The sequence below is a fragment of the Cinclus cinclus genome, chromosome 4 (genome assembly GCF_963662255.1).
Source record: "Cinclus cinclus chromosome 4, bCinCin1.1, whole genome shotgun sequence".
Lineage (NCBI taxonomy): Eukaryota > Metazoa > Chordata > Aves > Passeriformes > Cinclidae > Cinclus > Cinclus cinclus.
Genome location: NC_085049.1, coordinates 61182048 through 61201313, shown reverse-complemented (window position 1 = coordinate 61201313; position 19266 = coordinate 61182048). Strand labels below are relative to the sequence as shown.

The 19266-nt window shown below is 46.7% G+C and overlaps 2 protein-coding genes across 10 annotated transcripts in view; one reads left to right on the top strand and one right to left on the bottom strand.

The window, feature by feature from the left end:
* The window catches only part of CNOT4 (CCR4-NOT transcription complex subunit 4), a 43813-nt gene extending 40509 nt beyond the window's left edge, over positions 1-3304 (top strand). For 6 of the 9 annotated variants that reach the window (XM_062492337.1, XM_062492335.1, XM_062492331.1 and 3 more), the window contains 2 exons: positions 544-756; positions 1529-3304. In XM_062492337.1, coding sequence (XP_062348321.1) covers positions 544-756; positions 1529-1830 — 515 coding nt within the window. In that variant the 3' untranslated portion in view covers positions 1831-3304. The remainder of the gene's footprint in view (positions 1-543; positions 757-1528) is intronic. The other 3 variants (XM_062492336.1, XM_062492333.1, XM_062492334.1) reach the window with 1 other exon arrangement.
* Positions 3305-11160: 7856 nt separating this feature from the next.
* Positions 11161-17004, bottom strand: LOC134043260 (sushi domain-containing protein 3-like). Its single transcript, XM_062491405.1, has 6 exons — positions 16827-17004; positions 14954-15142; positions 13917-14052; positions 11928-12107; positions 11450-11617; positions 11161-11260 (listed from the first exon to the last, which is right to left on the bottom strand). The coding sequence occupies exons 1-6, from the start codon at positions 17002-17004 to the stop codon at positions 11161-11163; spliced, it is 951 nt and encodes a 316-aa protein (XP_062347389.1).
* Positions 17005-19266: the final 2262 nt, after the last annotated feature.

The window sequence follows — 19266 nt, the reverse complement described above, 5'->3', positions numbered from 1 at the left end:
GTGAATGAGCAAGCTATAACAAAACAAAAGACATCTGTGATTTTCCTCAGCCTCCCTGGTTCCTCACGTTCTGTCTTATTGCAAAGCCCTACCTAGCCTTTCTTCATTTTGATATACACCAAAAAAAAAAAAACAAACCAGCCTTTTTGAGCCTGCTGCCCATCAATAAAGCAGCCACATTGCAGCAGAGGTATTCTCATCAAGTACCTGGTAGATTTTCCCCTATTAGTAATAGAGGGAGAGCCACTGTCTCCTTGATTATTCGAGTCTCTGAATCAAAATGGGGAAATATATATTGGGGGAAGAGCTATATGTTTCTCCCATTCCCTTACACTTTGTTTAAAACCTGGCAGCCCCTCTGAGTAATTTATCAGTCATGGAAACATTGACCCTAGGTTTTGGACAGGGAAAGTATTGAATGCTTAGCTTAAAAAGTAAAAGCAAAATCCCATACCCCACCAAAGAAGGACATCTGTTTCTAACTTCAGCTTTTTATTTTTTTATCTTTCATTTTTTTTTTTTTTTTGTTGGTAAATCTCCCAGACAACAGCAGTTCTGTAGAGAGTTTAAATATGAAGGAATGGCAGGACGGGCTAAGGGCACTTCTACCGAACATTAACATCAACTTTGGTGGACTGCCCAATGCTTCTTCCCCCTCCAACGCCAACCACAGTGTACCAACGTCCAACACTGCCACCACCGACAGCCTGAATTGGGACAGCCCTGGCAGCTGGATGGACCCCGCAATCATCACAGGTAACCCTTTCTCACTCCTTCAGCTCCACTGGCAAACCATCAAATGGGTTATTTGGCACAAACTGATTTACATCTGGAAAAAAAAAAAAAAGTCAGTATGCGGTGGTCTCTTCCAGCTTCCATCCACAAAACCTCGAGGGTCCAGGAATTTTTGTGGAACGTCTAGAGCGTCACTTAGGACTTTGCAATGCATGCCCAGGACCTTTGCAGGCAGTCAGGTGGATCAGTGTTTTTCTATAGGGTCAATCTATGAGGTGTCCCTTCTGCTGAATGGCATGTCCGGTGTGTGCGTCGCTGGTCCTGAGGCACTGAAGGCAATCACTGGGCTTTGTTATTTAAAAAAGGGACTGTACTCCACTTGTTTATAAAGCTCTCTTTTTATAAGGCTGTCTGGTTGTGTTTCCCTATTAGAGAGGCTGAAGCATGATTCAAGTAGGCAGAATAAAAAGTGAAGCATGTAGTGTACTGGCAGCTTGGTGTGGTAAGGTCATGTTGACAGGGATGCAGTTCTTGAGCAGAATGTTTGATAGGAAAATGTGTGTTTTATGAAGAAGTTGTCTGAGGATGAACTTTCTCCTATCTCAATGTAACGGTAAATGTTTTTGTGGGCAGGGTGATTATACATAATAATGTAAAATGCATTTTCTGTACAAACTAATCATGTTTTTTCATTGTTGCTTTTTGCTAGGTCAAAATTTGTCCTCCTTCACGGTCAATTTATTGCTTCTCTTCTGACTTGCCTGTATCCCTGTTTTTTTTCTTCTTTCCTTAGGTATCCCAGCCTCCACAGGAAACAGTTTAGACACCCTTCAAGATGACAATCCTCCACATTGGCTAAAATCTCTTCAGGCCCTCACAGAGGTGGACGGCCCCAGTGCAGCACCATCACAGACGCACCACAGTAACCCCTTCGGCACACAGATCCCTCTGCACAGAGCCAGTTGGAATCCCTACTCTCCTCCTTCAAACCCCACCAGCTTCCATTCCCCACCTCCAGGCTTTCAGACAGCCTTCAGACCCCCCAGTAAAACCCCCACAGATCTACTACAGAGCTCAGCGCTGGATCGTCATTAGGAAAGGAGGAAAAAGAAAAAAGAAAAATAAGACCCAAAACGTTAGAAATGCAGGAAGTGTCCCACCCTGACTCCTCCCCATGCCCACCTACTGTTCCCTGTCATATCTTTCTTTCTGAAGAACCCAGTTCCTGATCAGACTTCCCCCCCAAATGCAATGCCATCACAGGGTCATGACCATGCTTTTTAAGTTTCTGTAGAACCAGTGTTTAAAGTACACTGTTTGAAATACATTTTAACCATTCTAAGAAAAAAAAAAAAAGAGAGAAATCAAAATGCAGTCTCAATGTTTAAGGAGAATATTACTGTCTTACTTCTTTTGCACATGAGTATTTCTGCCTAGTGGAAAAGTGTCAATCTGCAGTAGGGGGAAAAGTGCAATGCAGAATCAAATGCAAGAACATAAAAATGGTATTTAATTTAAATGAAGTTACTGAACATGTGGGGCAAGCAGTGGCCCAGCATTTATTTTGCATTCACTGTGGCACTACACAGGGAAATTGCTATGTTGGGGTTGGTTGGTTGTTTTTTTTGGTTTTTTTTTTTTTTTTGGTTGTTTTTTGTTGTTGTTGTTGTTGGTTTTTTTTTTGTTTTTTTTTTTTTTTTGTTTGGGTTTTTTTTTTGGGTTTTTTTTTGAGCAGGGGATTTTATTGCATCAGTCAGAGTTTGACATGAAGTGTGTTGAAAGACAAAACACTTATAGCTATGAGTAACTGGCATGTTGCTAAAGAGTGTTTTAAAGAGGGAAGAATAAGTTTTTTCTTTAATTTTGGCTTTAGATTTCAAGTAAACTTTAATGTTTTAAAAGTATTCACAGATTTAATACCTAGCGTATACGTAATATAAGCAGCTGAAACACGAGTGATATTTACTTCAGTCTTTCTGTCTCCTCTGTCAGGCTCTCTTTTTTTTTTTTTTTTTTTTTTAAAAGACTCACCTGATTAGGGCACTCTGGGATAGCACTGCATTGGGGCCACATGATCACCATCAGGAGCAACCTCTGACCTCTGCCTGCAGCTTTTACTTAACCCTGTAGTTTCTGGACGTTTGTGCAGTATTGAAAAGACAGGAAAAAAGAAACAGATAAATAAACATGGTTATAACCTGACGCTAAAACTAAAACCAAGGAAATGTACCTCTTTCTTCAGAATTAAAACTAAAATCTTAAATAAAACAGAAAACTTGATGATGACTTCATGTTTGCTTTTTGGTCTTTTTAACCTTGAATTCTTAGTTACTGCATCTGGAAAAAAGCATATGCCATTGCACGTTTGAGGTTTTCTTCTTATTCATCTAAACCAGAACTACTTTACCATTGGAAATACTTCTTTGTATGGTAACTTTTTTATTGAAGGGTGGGCAAAGCATAACACTTCAGATCTTTTAAAGAGATTCTGCTATCTTTACTCGTGGCAATAGCTAGAGGTAGTCAGTCTCTGTTATTGGTGGTATCCTTTTAAATCTGAAGCATGAAAATCTTTATATTTTCTGAATTAAATACCATGGCACTCAAGGTAGAAAGCATGCAATAATATGCCTGAAGAGTCAGCAGAGAATTTATGACTTCCTGTGTTCGTCAGCAGCCTCCCATAAAGGTATAAAATACCATCACTCACAACAGGGGATGAAGAGCTCTTAATGAACAGAAGGCCTCCAGTAAGATTTTATACTTGCAAGACATTTAAAACCTGCAGCCTTGTGGTTGGGATGCTAATTGATGTAGTTTACGAGGGTGGCAGAGAGCCTGAAATTCTAATGATGGCTGTGCAGAAGGATTTGTCACCTGGTGTGAGCTGTATAGTTCAGGCTGGCAGCCTTCTGAAAATGTTTGCTGCTGGCAGGGCCAAGGAAGGGAATTTCCACTGACGAAGTGTGAACACCTAAATGGGGTGGGAGGTGAGGAACTGGCCTTTCAGGAAGTGAGAACAAGTCCTGAATCAGTCACTGTACAGAGGAGCCAAGTCTTGAATCTGTAGAACGTGTTTCTAAATAACCTGTTGGGCAGAACATCACTAGGTGACTACATGCCTTTGCTCTTCTCTCACCTGCATTGCCATTTTAGTGCTGTATTTATTACTCTGTATTACAGGCCTGTATGTGCTGTTTTTGAACTGGCAGCATTGCTGCAGATGACTCGTAGGCCCTGGTTACTTGGAGGACCAGGTGCACACCCTTTGATGCCAGTGCTCCCCAAAAGGCAAACTCTGTTTTTTGTCACCTAGCCATGTCCTGTAACTGCTGGTGGTGGAAAGAGAAGTGCTGTGGGCTGGAATGGCCTCATCTGTGGCAGTGCCTACTGGTGCCCCTGAACTGGGGGGGTGCAGCCCAGCAGGAACTGTCTGCTGGACGTGCTGGTAAAGATGTAAATGATCTTTGGTTTGGGATTTTTTGTGTCTCCTTCCACACTTGCTAGATGTTTTTCCATCTTTAACATTTAGGAGGGTGCCTTTCCTGATCCTGAACGTTAACAGGGCTCCCAAATCGGCTCCAACTGCTTTCTACATACCACAGCAATTCCTAAAGCTGCTGCCTTCTTCAGTTTTTTAATTGTCCCTTTGTTGCAGTTTAGGAGGTGCTGTGGCCACCCTGTGCCCATGGTCTGCTGCCACTGGAAACCAGGCTTCAGCTGCTTGGGAGACACTCCCTGCTGCCATGCAGCAGCTTGTGTGGTTGGCTTTAACAAACCCTTAACCTTCAGAAAAAGGTTTGCAACTACAGTGGCCTTTTTACCTTGTGGTGCTGCTTTCCCAAGAAAGACTTCTTGGTGGGTAACATTGTCATTACAACAGTGAAGTGTATTGGTGATCAGACTGATGTGTGTTGGGTGCAGCTTCTGTTACATTTAGCTTAGTTTTGTGTACTGTCTGATGTGGATTCTGCGTCCCCTCAGTTGGAAATCAAGCTGGTGTTGTACTCTGTTCAACTGTGTGGAGCTCACCTCTTTGTTTTTTTTCTCCTAAAATGTTGGGTTTATTGGTGGGGGGGGAGAAAGGTGGGGTTTTGTTTTTGTTTTACTGGGAGTTTTGGGGTTTTGTTTTTGGTGTGGTTTTGTTTTTAGGTTTTGGTGGTTTTGTTTTTGGTTTTTTGGTTTTTTTTGTAATCAATGGAGTTTTCCTATGACACGAAATTCTGTACAGGAACACTTATTGAAAAGAGAACATCTGTATGATCATCTTAGCTCATGGTCTGCTGTTTCTTGTATTGTATGGATACTTGCAGCTCTTTCATGCATTAAGCAAAGAACAGTGCTTGACTGAAAGGCTGGTGACCCAGCAGCACATGTGGTAGATAATGTTTAGTGAAGGTAAAGGGGGGGGGGCAGACTCCCAGACTCCTCCTCCAAAATGTGTATGACTCTGTGTTGAGGGAAGGAAGGGAATTGTTGACTATGTTGGGCATTTTCAACAGATTTACAGTTCAGGTGTAGTACTTTGAGGGTGAGCAGTGCTGGATTGATATTAAGGGTTTCCTGCCCTGTGGCCTTCTGCCTCCCACCACTTTTTAATATCAAACAAGAGAATGATATTTTTCTAGATTATGACGAGGAAAAAATGTCACCTTCTGGCTGAGGTAAAGAGCCATTGCATTCTTTTTCCTTTAATAACTTTCATTGCCTAGTTGGAAATCAAGTGTCAGCAGGTATGTGGCATTTAAAATGCAATGTCTTGACAGAGCTCTTTTAATCACACTTGGAAAAAAAATTAGAAGGGAGAAGGAAAACAGCTAAAAAGGGGGGGAAAGTTATGATAATAAAAGTTAAAAAGTATTAAGGAGGGCCACTTGCAACTGGCTTGTGTTCAGCATATCCTGGGTTACTGTGAAACTCAGTTTTCTTCCTGCTGTGCAAGCTTTTGGCAGTGCCCTCTGTGCCTGGCACCAGGAGTCAGGTCTCAGCTGGTAGCAGCTTTTGACCCAGCCTGATGACTTGAGCAGCAGTTGCTGGGAACGAGGGAAGGTCTGGTTATCTGCTGAGCTGATCTCAGGTGAATTCAGCCCCTGGCCACCCGCCCTGCCTTCTGCAGCCCCTGAAACGCTGTTGCAGTGCTGCAGCTGGAGCAGGCATTTCAGCAGTGCTGACCACAGCTGGCTGGGTCAAGCCACACCTTCCTCGTCCCCATTTGGAGATTTCCTGAGCTCCTGAACTTAAGTTTTTCTTCTCTGTCATAGACTGTTGTCCAATAAGTTGTTTTTTTCCCCTCAAGATGCTAATTTAATCATAAACATTCAAGATGCTGGATTTTAGGGAAAATGGGGAATGTTTTTGGCTTTGTGTTTTTGTTTGTTCTGTTTAGTTTGGAGTTTTTTATAGTTTGGTAGAGCTGGTCATGCTGCTGTGGAGATTTCTGGCTTTTTTTCTTCTGGTGGGAGGGAAAGGGTCATGCATTAGTTGCCATCCTTATCCTTGCAAGGGAGTTTAGAAAAATACACTTTAAAAGCTTGTGATGGCTGGGTGCTTATTGTTCATCCCTCTCGTCAGAATGTGTGGAAATTGCCTTAGTTCCAAAGGAGCTTGGCACTGGTCTCTAGCACACATAAATGGCAGGTGTTGCATTGCCTGAGACTAATTCCTTCTGGGGAAAGCTGTTGTGCTGGAATAAAAACTCACTGCTCAGAACTGAGGTATGTCAAGAAACTGAGAGGCGGCAGGCAGAATGTTTGGGGGGCTGGGGTTGTTACCAGCCCTACTCCAAGGGCTTATAAGGCACTTGTAACTTCTTGAGGGGGGGGACGACCTCTCCTCCAGTCCAGCTGTTGGTGACGTGAGTTTTCAGTGTGGCCAGAGCATGTACTGTAAAGTGGTATTTGGCATGAATATGTGCATTGTGTTCTTGTTGCTTTGCATCTCCAGCAGTGTGTGGCTGCATGGCCAGCAGTGGATGTGCTTTCCACTTCACTGGTGTGTGGTCATCTGTTCAAGCTGAGTGCAGATGCAGGAACTGTTAAGAGCTTGTGCTCCTTCCTCTTTGCACAAATCTCAGCATCGTTTTTTCCTTCTTTGTGATGTTCAACTGATAGTCATTCTTAAAGATTCTTAGCTTGTCCATGTATTTGTAGCTTTGTAGATTTTTCCTGCCCTTTCTCACATTTTTGAATAATAAGATAAACCTTTCCAACACATTCTTGGAATTCTGTTTTGTCTTATTCTTAAAAAGAGAATTTCTGACAAGGACATCTTGTTTTCACCAGAACTTGAGCCATAACATGAAATAGGGCAAAGAAGCCCCTGGACCATCTCCAAGGGGCTGACCTAAGGGTGCAACTGGGGCAATTGATCTCCTATTGGATGTACCTGCTACATATATCAAGTAATTAACCTTATAAAAATTGTAGAAATCCTTTATCACAGGTGCATATATAGCTATTATCTGTGCACCCAAAAGCTTTCATTAAAGAATTGCTTTTTCTCTTACCACTCTTGATATTGTTTGGAAAGTTTTTGTCTTTGGATTCCAGGCAACAATAGGAAGGAGCTCTTGAGTTCTCTTAATAATTGAGACCTTTAAAGCATTTAAATAGTAAAAAGGTAAAGTATCATCATAGCTTTGGGTTGCAGTGTAAGAAAAGGCATAGACTCAGAATGCTATGATCTACATGCAAGGGTACTGTAAATGAGTGAGATGTTCATCTTCCCTGCTTTCTGGGCTTTGCCTTTGCCCTGGATAAATGTTATGTGTCTGTGTCAGATTGAAGGCTTGAGAATGGAAATGGACATACAAAGTTGTTGCCATACAAGTTGAGGGAACTAGAGTGACTTGTGGGAGTCTGAATTGCTGCATTGTGAAGGTTTGGGGTGGGTTGGGTGACCTGGCAGCTGCAGATTTGTTACTGGTTTTGATGATAAAAAGTACTGGTCTAAGGTGGTCTGATGCAGTGACTTAGGTGTGGAAGTCATTTGAACAGAGGTGGTGTCACTGCAGAGGAAAACAGTACAGGAAAGTCCTTTTTAATCTCAAATCTGTGGGAGAGTGATCTGCCTGACATCTGATGGTCAGGAAGCTCTATCTCCTGCAACACAGATGAGTCTTTCAGTGGGATACAGGCATCACATAATTACTGTTGCTGTCTCCTGTGAAATCTTGCTAGATTGCCATTTCATTTTCCCAGTCCTCAGACTTTAAAAATTGACAAACTGTGTGTGTGTCTGAGGTGCATTGAGAGAGAATGAGACTTGCTCAGCTCTTTCCTCCTCCTACCAGCACTTAAAATGTTACACTAGAAAGCTTCTACTGCCAGAAGGTAGCCATTCTTTTCAAGCTCATAATGAGTATTTTTTTAGATTTTAACATTTGGATGTTACAGGTCCCAATATTAACCTTGGTCAGATCTCCAGAGTGTCTGAGACCTCTTCTGCCAGTGCTAAACTGTCACAGGAGGCTGGTACACTAACCTTCACTGGAGAAGTTAAAGTTGTGACCAAAACTTGTTTAGCTCTGCTGAGATACACATGCAGGCTGAGGTTTACAGTGTGAAGTCTGAAGCTTAAAATCTTGTTTAAAAAAAGAACCAATAGAGGGTGCTTTGTTCAGGCACTCAGCAGAAAGCTACTGTTTGTGACATTTGCCTGGGACAGAATGGGCAATGACTGGCCTTGCAGCTATCTCCATCCCTCTTCAGATGGTTTCCTTCTGTTCCAAGGTTCACCTCTCTGCAGAGTATTGAATGTATATAATTTAATTTTTTTTTTAAAAAAAAAGATATGTGGTTCAGTGGACGCTGGCTCCAACAGGAACCTCTGAGTAACATGGCAAAAATGCACAGGATTATAGTCTGAGAGGTTTGCTTCCTCCAGTTTACAAATTACTTAAAGCTACTATATAGTTGCCCTCCTCCTCCCTCCTCATTTGGCAAATAAATGCAAACTGTGCTTCTTGTTGCCACACTGATGGTACCTTCCTGAACTGAAGCTGTGTGGCCCTTCACGCTTTAACTCAGCTCTTGGCTGTGCTTGTCCAAGGACCTGAGGCAAAGACAAAAGGGTAGATAGGGAAACTTGTAATAGAGCTGACCTTCCTGCCCTTAACCCATATTTTTTTCTCTTGGTTCTCCTGCTACTGGAGATGACTTTTGAGGAAGACCTGGCTGTGTACTCTTCCTTGCTGGAGAAACTAAGAAAATGTTTTGGGATCAAATAGTTTTGTTAGGAAGCTGAGCTTTGCATACGTGCGGAAAAATAAAAAAAAAAGTCAGGGAAATGGTACTCCAATGAAACTTTTCAATTTTGTCAAGTAAATAATTTTTAAAATATCAATTGTATAAAATGGTTGTTTCAAGTTGACAATTTTCTCTGTACGAAAAACTACCATGTTAGTATTTTATTGAAAATGCTAGCTTTTTGTCATGACACTTCAAAGTCAGCAACTTTCTGGACATGTTTGGCAAAAGATGTTTATATCTGAAATGTGCATTTTTTTCAGTTTGTAGTGAAAGCAGGTGTCAATCTCTAATATTATGTAGCAAAAAAATCGATCTTTTGGCTTTAAAGCCTCACTCAGATCCAAGGAAGAACAAACTGAGTCCCAAATGTATTTTTTGAACAAAACTATCTTTGGAGAGAGAGATGATTGTAGTGAGGTTTTTTTGATTCATTAACACACGAAGGAGAAGAACAGAGAGAGATAGGAGAAGTTTCATTCCCATCCTATTCAATTTTTCTTTGGAACACCTTACCTTGAAGTAGGATTATTCCCCTCCCTGTGCATTAGACCTGGCTGGAAAAAGAGGGGGGAGAAAGTAAGGTTAGGATGTGAGCTGAAGGGAAGCTCAGAGAAGGTCTTGTTTTCCCTGTCCTTTCTAAGGTGTCAGTGTCCTGAAGAGAATGAAAGATTTCCTTCTGGAGCAGATGCTGGTAAATGGTCACTGTCAACATCATCATTTTCCAGCAGTCTGTAAAACTTTTAGCACCCACTTCCAGACTTTCCATAGCTTGGTGATGTGAACAAATTACATAGGAGGTGAAATTGGGATAGATTCATTTATTATTAATAGAAAAAACAGTGTCCCTAGCCCTCATTCCAGGGAAAAGTGGCAGTGGTATCAACATCTATTATCAAACCTTGTCTTCTCACAAGGAAGTGCTACCTTGCATCTTTTTAAGGCTTCTTGCCTTAAAATGTGATGCAAATGTTGACAGAAATGAAGTCAGCACACTAAAACTCCCAGTCTTTGTAGAATATTTGAGTATTGTAGTTTGGATCCTCGAGCAAACAGGGCATGCTGGGGGTGCTCATTCTTACTCCCAGCCCTGCATATGCAGTAGTTCTTGGGGCTGCCAGCCCTTCCCTCCTCTAACACCCCAGCACCTCCAGAGAAACCAACAGCAGCTCTGTGCAGACCCCATGGCACATTACTTCACAAGCCCGTGTGCCCAGAGTGCCTCGGGCATGCTGCACAGGCTTGGGTCTGTCCTGGGCTATAGGCAGGGGCTGAGGTTTGCTGAAGTTGCCTGGCCAGGCTCAGCATATGCTGCCTGGAACATGCCCCTGGGCTTCTACCCAGGAAATGTTGGACAGAAATATGGGGTCATTGCTTTCTGAATGCAGTTGATGACAATTCAGTTAGCTCTTTGAGTCCTGATACAGGTCCTGATACATGTGATTTGAATTTCTAGTGCTGGAGAGAAAACGCCCAAGAGCTTTCTTGGCCTTTGGGTTGGAGCTTTTTTCCTTTCCTTTCCTTTTCTTTTTTTTTTTCTTTCTTTTGGGTGGGGGTGTTGTTTTGTTGGCTTGTTGGTTTTCAGGCGTGCTAAGTTCTTTGTATTAAAGATAAATTAATGTTTTCCCCTGACTAGCTAGCTTTGTCCTCTTGTCATTACATCTTCCAAATCTAGGATCGTCCATATAGAAGTCAGAGGATATGGTAAGTTCTGAATGCCAACCAAAAAACCCTTTAAGTCTCCATCTATATTCAAGTGCAATTAATTGTAAATGCTTCCAGGTACCTAATCTCATTCTTTGTTCCAGGTAACTGTTTTCACTTTCAGCCTTTAAAAGAGCCCTAAACAGAAAATCAGACTCGTGTTCAAAACCTACAAGTCTACACATAGACTTTGGGTTAAGCTGGGGCTGCTCAGACTTGGCTTTATGCTTTATGCAAAAAATGATCAGTTAAAAAGTATATTACCCAGGAACTCCTGTTTGAAATGTGCGCTGTTGGACAGAGGTGGGAAATAAATGAATTACATAAAAAAAGTTTTTCATCATGAAGTGTCAGATTTTCTCCATTTGAAAACAGAGGTGCAGTAATTGGCTCTTCAGAAATTCTTTCCTGAGCTCGAGGAGTTGATAGCGTTAAAAGGGGAAAAGGAAGGAAAGTGGAATGGCAGCTTAAATTCTCAAACTGGCTTTCCAAACTTGCTGAAAACCTTGTGTTCCTCCAGGCCTCTGTAGTGGAGGGGCAGCAGGTCGCTGTGGAGATGGGCAGGCAGCAGGGCACTGCAGGGCGGGTGACCCGATGGGTGATGGGGCAGGTGACCCGATGGGTGACAGGGTGGGTGACCAGGAGGGTGACCCGATGGGTGGCCGGGCGGGTGGCCCGATGGGTGACCGGGCGGGTGACCAGGAGAGTGACCCGATGGGTGACCGGGCGGGTGACCGGGCGGGTGACCCGATGGGTGACCGGGCGGGTGACCCGATGGGTGGCCGGGCGGGTGGCCCGATGGGTGGCCGGGCGGGTGGCCGGGCGGGCCGCTGTCCAGGGCTGGGCCAGGCGGCAGCAGCAGTGGCCGAGGCAAGGCCTGTGTCTGGGAGCACCATCTTCCCAAGGGCAGCTTCGGCTGCTGGGCGGGGCTGCTGGGAAAGGCAAGCGGGACAGGGCACGGTAAGAGGGCTGCAGCTCACTCAGGTGATGCTGAGGCAGGGCAAAGGAGAGCGCTGAGCCTCTGGCTTCCCTCCCCCTTGGAAAAGAGCGGTACGAGGGTTTCACTGTGCTTAGGTGCTAGGTGGGGAGCTAAGAGGGTGAAGCAGGGGCTTGACTGCCCGAGCGATGCGAGCTTTTTACAGCTGGCTGCTGCTGCCTCCGGGGGCAGTCAGGGAGCAGCTCCGGTCCCTGTGCGAGGAGCTCGGGAGGGTGAAGCAGCGCAGGGAGAGGTGCTGACGGTACCTTTGGAAAGCCAGGTTACTGCAGCCTGCGAATGCCCCTGGGAACACGGAGCTGGAGACGGCGGAGAGGTGGTAATCGCGCTGGTGGTAGTGTTTGAGTCTTCCAAAAGCGTTCCTGCCCCTCTCGGGGGTGGAGGGGTCACGCTTCCATCCTCTGACTTTCCTCCTATGCCGCTGCTGCCTGCAGGGTGGTGAGAGAGAGATGCCCATGCAGGTGCTTGCTTTGTGGTCTGGCTTTTATTTACTCACACCGCTGGAAAGACCTGGCGTGTTTGTATCCTAAGGCAATGCTGTCACCCAATGATTTTTTGCCCCCTCCTCTGTTCCCAGACCAAAGGACTGACACTGTTTCAGCCCTGCAGAAAAGGGCTGTACCACCCAAGGAAGATCAGGCCCATGGGGTGAAGTATGGCTGGTGCCTGTCGAAAGACTGAGATGCTCTCTCTTTCTTGCACGGTTGGGTTTTGTTTCTCCTTGTGCCTTTCTGATACTGAGTTAGGCTCTTGGTTAAAGGTGTGTTCCTAGGCTGCATGGTCCCTGTTACTCTGGTCCTTTGCCCAGGATACAGGATGTCCGTGCCCAGGATATCTTTGCTGGACAGTAGTGTAGGCCAGGAACACTGGACAGTGCTGCTGCAGAGATGATGCTCTGTGACTGTGGTCCTGCTACCTCTGCTTGTCCAGTCCTGCTTCCCACCATGACTTTTCTCCCAGTTCTTTCCAGAGAAGAATGCTCCTCCTTTCCCTCCCCTGCCCTGGGCTGTGTGCAGACAGTTGTACTGAACGTAGCCTCAGAAAAGTGATATTCCTATCAACCATCCTCCATGTATTGTCTGTTCTCTTCTTCGTCTGATAATTGGGAGCTTTTTGTAAATCACCAAGCTAACAGAATCATTGAATAGTTTGGGTTGGAAGTGACCTCACTGCAATGAGCAGGGACACCTTCAACTAGATCAGGTTGCTCAGAGCTCCATCCAATCTGACCTTGAATATTTTCAGGGATGGGGCATCTATAGCCTCTCTGGGCAACTTGCTTACCACCCTCATTATAAAACCCATCTTCCTTATATTCAAACTTAGCCAACCTTCTTTGGCTTTAAAGTAATTGCCCCTTGTCCTATCATAACAGGCCCTGTTATAAAGCTTGTATCCCTCTTTCTTGTAGGGCCACATCAAGCTCAATGAGATCTTCCTGGAGCCTTCTCTTCAGCCTGGATGTCAGCTCTCACAGCCTTTCTCATAGGAGAAGTGCTCCAGCCCTCTGATCATCCTCATGGCCTCCTCTGGGCCTTACTCAAACAGATCCATGTCTTACTTTAGGGACCCCAGAGCTGGATGCAGCACTGCAGGTGGGGTCTCAGCAGAGCAGAGCAGAGCAGAGGGGCAGAATCCCCTCCCTGGCCCTGCTGCCCACCCTGCTTTGGATTCAGCCCAGGACACTGTTGGCTTTCTGGGCTGAGTGCACATTGCTGGGTCGTGTCCAGCCCCTCATCCACCAGTATCCCCAAGTCCTTCTCAGCAGGGCTGCTCTCCATCTGTGCACCCCCAGCCTGTGTTGATACCCGGGCTTGCCCAGGCGCTGCACCCTGCACTTGGTCTTGTTAAACCTCATGAGGTTTCCAGGGTCTCACTTCTCGAGCTTGTCCAGGTCCCTCTGTATGGCATCCCATGCATGTAACATGTAACATGAGCTCCAGGTAACAGGAGCCCCCTCTGCAATCAGCAGCAGCATCCCCACTGATGGAAACCCTTTCCACAGTGAAGCATACCTTGGCTTTGGAGCAGCGGTTTAACCTTTTTTATCGCTCGCTACTTCCAGATGTGTGAGCGGGAGGGTTGTGGGAGGGCACAGGTGGGTCACAAGCGTCCCGAGTGGGCTCAGCCCGCGTGTCCTCTCAGCAGATGGCAGCAGCGACTCTCCTTGAGCTCCCGCGGCCGCTCCTCACTCCTGCCAAACCCACCGCCCGCTCCCACACCACCTCCGTACTCACCCCTCGCGGCTCTTCCTCGCCCTGTCCCGCCAGCAGCACACGGCGAAGGAGACGGACAGTGCCAGGATGATGGCTCCGCTCAGCAGCGAGGCGGCCACCGCGATGCGGGACCCGGGGCCCGAGGGCTGCGGGGCGGCTGCGGGCAAGGGGCGGGGGCGGTGAGCGGGGCCGGGGAAAGGGACCCCCCCCGTACTGCCGTCCCCACTGCAGCTAATCCCAAAGTGACGTGCCGGACAATATCTATTAACAGCCATTATAAAAGCTAATGGTGAGCGTGGGTGATGGCATGCCGGCTCAATACGCCGGAAAGTTGATGAGGGGGCGGGGGAACCACATTAACGCGTCATATTTTTTTCAGCTATTTCATATAAAATCATCACACGGGGCACAAAATATAAAGCATTTGATGTGTCTTGCGCAAAGCGTAAGGGTAGTAGAAATTAAGGCCTAAAAGACAGAAAGGAGAAAGATTAAACAGGAAAAATAGGGGGAAAAATGCAATAAAGTTAAAAGGGAAAAAATGTTTAAAAGCGAGAAAGGTTGAAAGAAATGTTGAAAAATGTAACAGGGTGAAAGAAAACAGCGAAATAGGGAAACAAAGTTAATATGGTGAAAAGTTGAAAAGTATTAAGGAAGGCCACTTGCTTGTGTTCAGCATATCCTGGGTTACTGTGAAACTCAGTTTTCTTCCTGCTGTGCAAGCTTTTGGCAGTGCCCTCTGTGCCTGGCACCAGGAGTCAGGTCTCAGCTGGTAGCAGCTTTTGACCCAGCCTGATGACTTGAGCAGCAGTTGCTGGGAACGAGGGCAGGTCTGGTTATCTGCTGAGCTGATCTCAGGTGAATTCAGCCCCTGGCCACCCGCCCTGCCTTCTGCAGCCCCTGAAACGCTGTTGCAGTTCTGCAGCTGGAGCAGGCATTTCAGCAGTGCTGACCACAGCTGGCTGGGTCAAGCCACACCTTCCTCGTCCCCGTTCAGGGTCACCCTCCTGAGGCCCTGGATGTGGGGCAGGGGCTGCTCCCACCCGAGGGCTCCTTACCCTGGCACTGGGGTGGGGGGTGGCTCCAGGATGAAGTGCTCTCCTGGAGGAGGCAGGCGAGCCTCTCGCTGCCCACCAGCTGGTATCCCTCTTGGCACCAGTACACGAGCACCGAGCCCAAGGACACTCCCGAGCCTCTGTCCACGTAGTAGTATCCATAGCGTGGTGGGGGGAGAGCTGTGCATGGCACTGGGGGAGAAGGGGACATGTTCAGTGTAGGTGGTGACAAAGGCCCCCCGGTGATGCTGTGGAAAGGGCTGTCAGGCCCCTCTGGGATTTTTTTTTTTTTGTGTGTGTGTGTGTGTTTGCTTTTTTTTTTTTGTTTTTTTTTTTTTTTTGTTTGTTTGTTTTTTCTTTTTTTTTTTTTTTTGCACAGTCCAAAGGAAATACATTAGAAAGTCTAGCAGCTTTATCTGGAAAATAAGTTTTTCAGTTGCAGAGACTCTCCAGTGGGGGCAGCGACAGAACAGCAGAAGTGAGACTGGAAAGGTGCAGGCTGGGGAGCATACGCAGAGAACAATTTTTAGAAGGGAAAGGAAGACAATATTTTTTAATAACACAGTATTCTGGGAGAATATTGTTTGTTGGAAAACGCAAAGATATATTACTCTCTGCTAGAGAGACAGGCTTTTTTTCATCCCAGCCTTTAATTTTGTAGACTAGTTTGTAATTCACAGATATTCAGAGCTATTTAGTTATCCTGCTTAGACTATCTCTTCTGCATTGCACTAATACCTAGGGAAAGCCAAAAGTTAGGTAGGCTCCAAAAAGAATGGCAGTCTGACCGTGTGTTTTCTAGGCCCCCCCTCCAGATATTCTACCTAAAGGCCAAGAAAATGTAGTAATGGGTCTCATGGGTATCAATGTCCTAAATTAAAGGAAAATACTCTGATCAACTCAAATTTAACCAAGTTTAAAACCTGCAGGCAGAAACGTGCTTTATCTAGCTTGGGGGGAACTTCTGTGGGGAATTCCAAGTGGAATAGTAAAGCTAATGTGAGAGAGAGGTGTGATTTCCCTCTGCTTTTACTGAGATGGTGTAGGCTTCTAGCCCAGTAGGACTGATAAGAAACAAATCAGGTTGAGTAAGATCAGACTTTCTCTAATTTCAGCAGTGCTGTTAACAGGTACTGCAGCTGTCTATTTGAGGTAGTTCAGTGGTGCCAGGGAGGCTGCTGAATGCCTGGACTGGATCTCTTGTGTGATTACGTTGTCCAGCACTGGTTGTTATGGCCTTTACCAATGGTCACCATGATCTGGAGTATGATATGGGCTCTCTGAGCTGCTGCCAGCCCCAGGGGGGGTGGTCACCCCACAGCAGCCCTGAGGCCGTGTCTCCCTCCCCTGGGGAATGGCACGTGCTTTGCCCTGGGAAGTGGAAAAGTGGATTAAAGAAAAATAATCACCCTCAGCAGTTTGAGATTATTTGTGATTTGTTTCTTTGGTTTTTTTTTTTTTTTTTTAATAAAAACTCCATTTCTTCCCAAGGGTCCCAGCTCAGCCTCTAGGGATAGGGATGTGTTCAGTGCCCCCATACCCCGAGCAGACAGCTGGTCCATCACGATATGCATGGATGTGAACATGGAGGAGGATTTCACTCTCAAAGGAACCCATCAGCTGACAAGTCCCCTCCCTGCTCCTCCTGACTGCTTCTGCTGCCACACGTCTCTCCCGTATCACAGAAGCAGCCGTGGCCACCACACAAAACCCTGTGGCCCCTACGCTTGCCCCGGGCGTGCCGCTGTGTGCGACGAGAGAAGCATCACCGTGCCTTCGTCCGCACGTCCGTGCGCCCTTGCCCCGTGTGTGCCTGCCCCGTGGGGCCCCAGGCAGCCCGCAGAGGGGGGACGGGGATGGATCCTCATTTCAGTACCTGACACGTTGCTCTGCACATCGGTCCCGTTGGCGCCGTCCCTGGGCAGTCCCTTTCTGACGTGTCCTGCACCGAGCGAGGCGGTCCCGGGCCCTGCAGCATCGCTCCAGGCAAAGCTCAGGCAGCTCCAGGGCAGCAGGCAAAGGACGATGCGTTTCCCGAACCTTTGTCCCGCCATGGTTCGGGGAAGCACGGCACCATTGGGTGCCTGGCCGCCCCGAGTGCCTGAGGTTTCCCTTTGCGTCTGAACAGGAATCAGCTGGGCTCTTAGTGCATTAAGCCCTGAGCAGCAAAGCTAGCAGCCGCTCTTCCCCCGGCACCTGCCTCTCCTCTGCGCCGGCACAAGCCCCGTGTCCCTTCTCCTAGCACTGCTCTGGCCGCTCGCCTCCAGAGCCCCGCGGAGAAAGAAAAGAGATGTGGGAAAGGCAGTGAGAAACAGCAAACCCTTAGGGTCTGTCCTTTACAGCCCCTGTCTGCAGAGACTGGCTTTTAACATCACCCCAGGAGCTGGAGCTGCACATCAGGAGCCATCCTCCTCCTCCTCTACCTGCCAAAATCTATGCTCGAGCTCACTGCTGAGACTCTTAAGCTGCAGACCCTCCTGTACTCGCCTCTCCCTTCCTGCCAGAACCTAGGGCTGATTTTCTGTCAACGTCAGTGGAGTGAGATACGAGCCATGGGAATCAAAAGGGTTTCATAGCAGCAATTCTGCTGGCTTTGCCACTATGGGAACTGCAAAGAAATCTGTTTTTCCTTTTTCCTGCTTGGCATGTCTGCCTGTCATTTCAGGCCCTGATATTTTATAAGTGGAAGGGCTGTAGTAGCAATCAGCTCTTGTCTCCTGGAATGTGTGATGCTCTTACCTATCCCTACCTGCCTGGTCACTTGTGTACACCCATGAATGCTCCATGTTTCCTGAGGACTGGAGAGCCAGATGTTTTGGAGCAGGCAATGTCTTTGTGCCAAGGCTCTCCCCAGCAGCCAGCACACCAGCTGTGTGACCAGCAGGACTTCGGGGTGACTTTGGGAACATCCCCTGCTGTGGCTCTCTTCTCCCATCCTTATATCCCCTGGATCTCTCCTGGCCCTGTGGGTTTCATTTGCCTCTACTGTGCTGTATCCTTGTCTGTCCTGACTTACTGCAGGTATGAGGGTTAGAGGCTGTTATTCACTAATTAGCATTGGCACAAATACAGCTTTGCATCGAGATGGGTCTGTGTTTGTTCCTTTCTCCTTTTATACTGTGGCCTTTAGCTGTAGCCAGTGTGCTTGGCTGCCTATGGCTGCACGAGTGGGTTCAGAGCAGGGGAATGTTGCCTTGGATGTATGAATATCTGTTTCTAAAACCCAGAATGGTCTTACCATCTTAGTGTGATCTACTGTAGTGCATAATGGAGAAATAAAAATGCCAGGACAGGAGCAAGCTATTGCAGTATCCCATCCTAACACAGGGATGCAGATGAGGGCATCTGTGGAGTGGAAGGGAATTGAGGGGCCAGCAGTGACTGGACTTTGCTTGCCTCCCTCCTCAGCACTGGCACCTGCTCTTGCTCCCACTTGGGGTAGTTCAGCAGTACTCTGACCCTCCATGCACTTGCAGAGAGGTTTCTTGTCACCTCCATGGGACTTTGGATGTGGGAATGCCTTAATCTTGCTCTGTTTGTCCATCCATCTCTCAGTCTTTTTTTTTTTTTTTTTTTTTTTTTTTGGCTGGGCTGGTACTTCTGGGCTTCTCTCCAAGAGATTTACTTGATTTCTCAGAAAAACCTCTTTCAACTCCCTATGCCTCATGAAGATCTTGCTCAGAAACTACTTTCATTTCTTCACTTTTCTGGTTAATCCTTCTTAAACCTTTCCTGGCTCCCCCTGGAGAGCTGACCAAGGAGTTCCTCCCTGTCTCAGTGCATATTGCTGGTTTCTTGGGAGTTTTTGTTTTTTTCTTTTCTCTATCTGACTGCAGGAATTTTGCTGTTTGCTCGTGCAATAAAGGTAAAAGTTTTGAGGCAGGCTGGAGTGTGTGACAGTGTGACACTGACGGCAGAGGAGCCTGCCTTGGGGCATGCCCTGGGTGCAAACCCAGTTATCTCCTGGGAGCTGGAGTGCAGGCAGCCCTCTGGGGTCGAGGAATGCATCTGTCTGGACAGGAGTGACCCTGAAGTGGTCCTTGTATTGAGCCTGGAATCTGTGTACGTTCTCCTGCTGGTGCTTACCAGCTGGTCCCTCTGCTGCTGATGGCTGGAAGACAGTGGGAAGAGCCTAAGGCAGTGTTCCTCCCTGCTGCTGGATGTGTCCCGATGGGGAATAGCTGTGGACTGAGCAGATGCCAGAAGCATGGCCTTCTGCACAGGGTCAGCAGCAGTAAGTCTTGTCACACATGCCCCGGAATGAACAGGCTCAGCAAAACCCCCGTGACACAATAACCACACTTGTGCTCAAAATG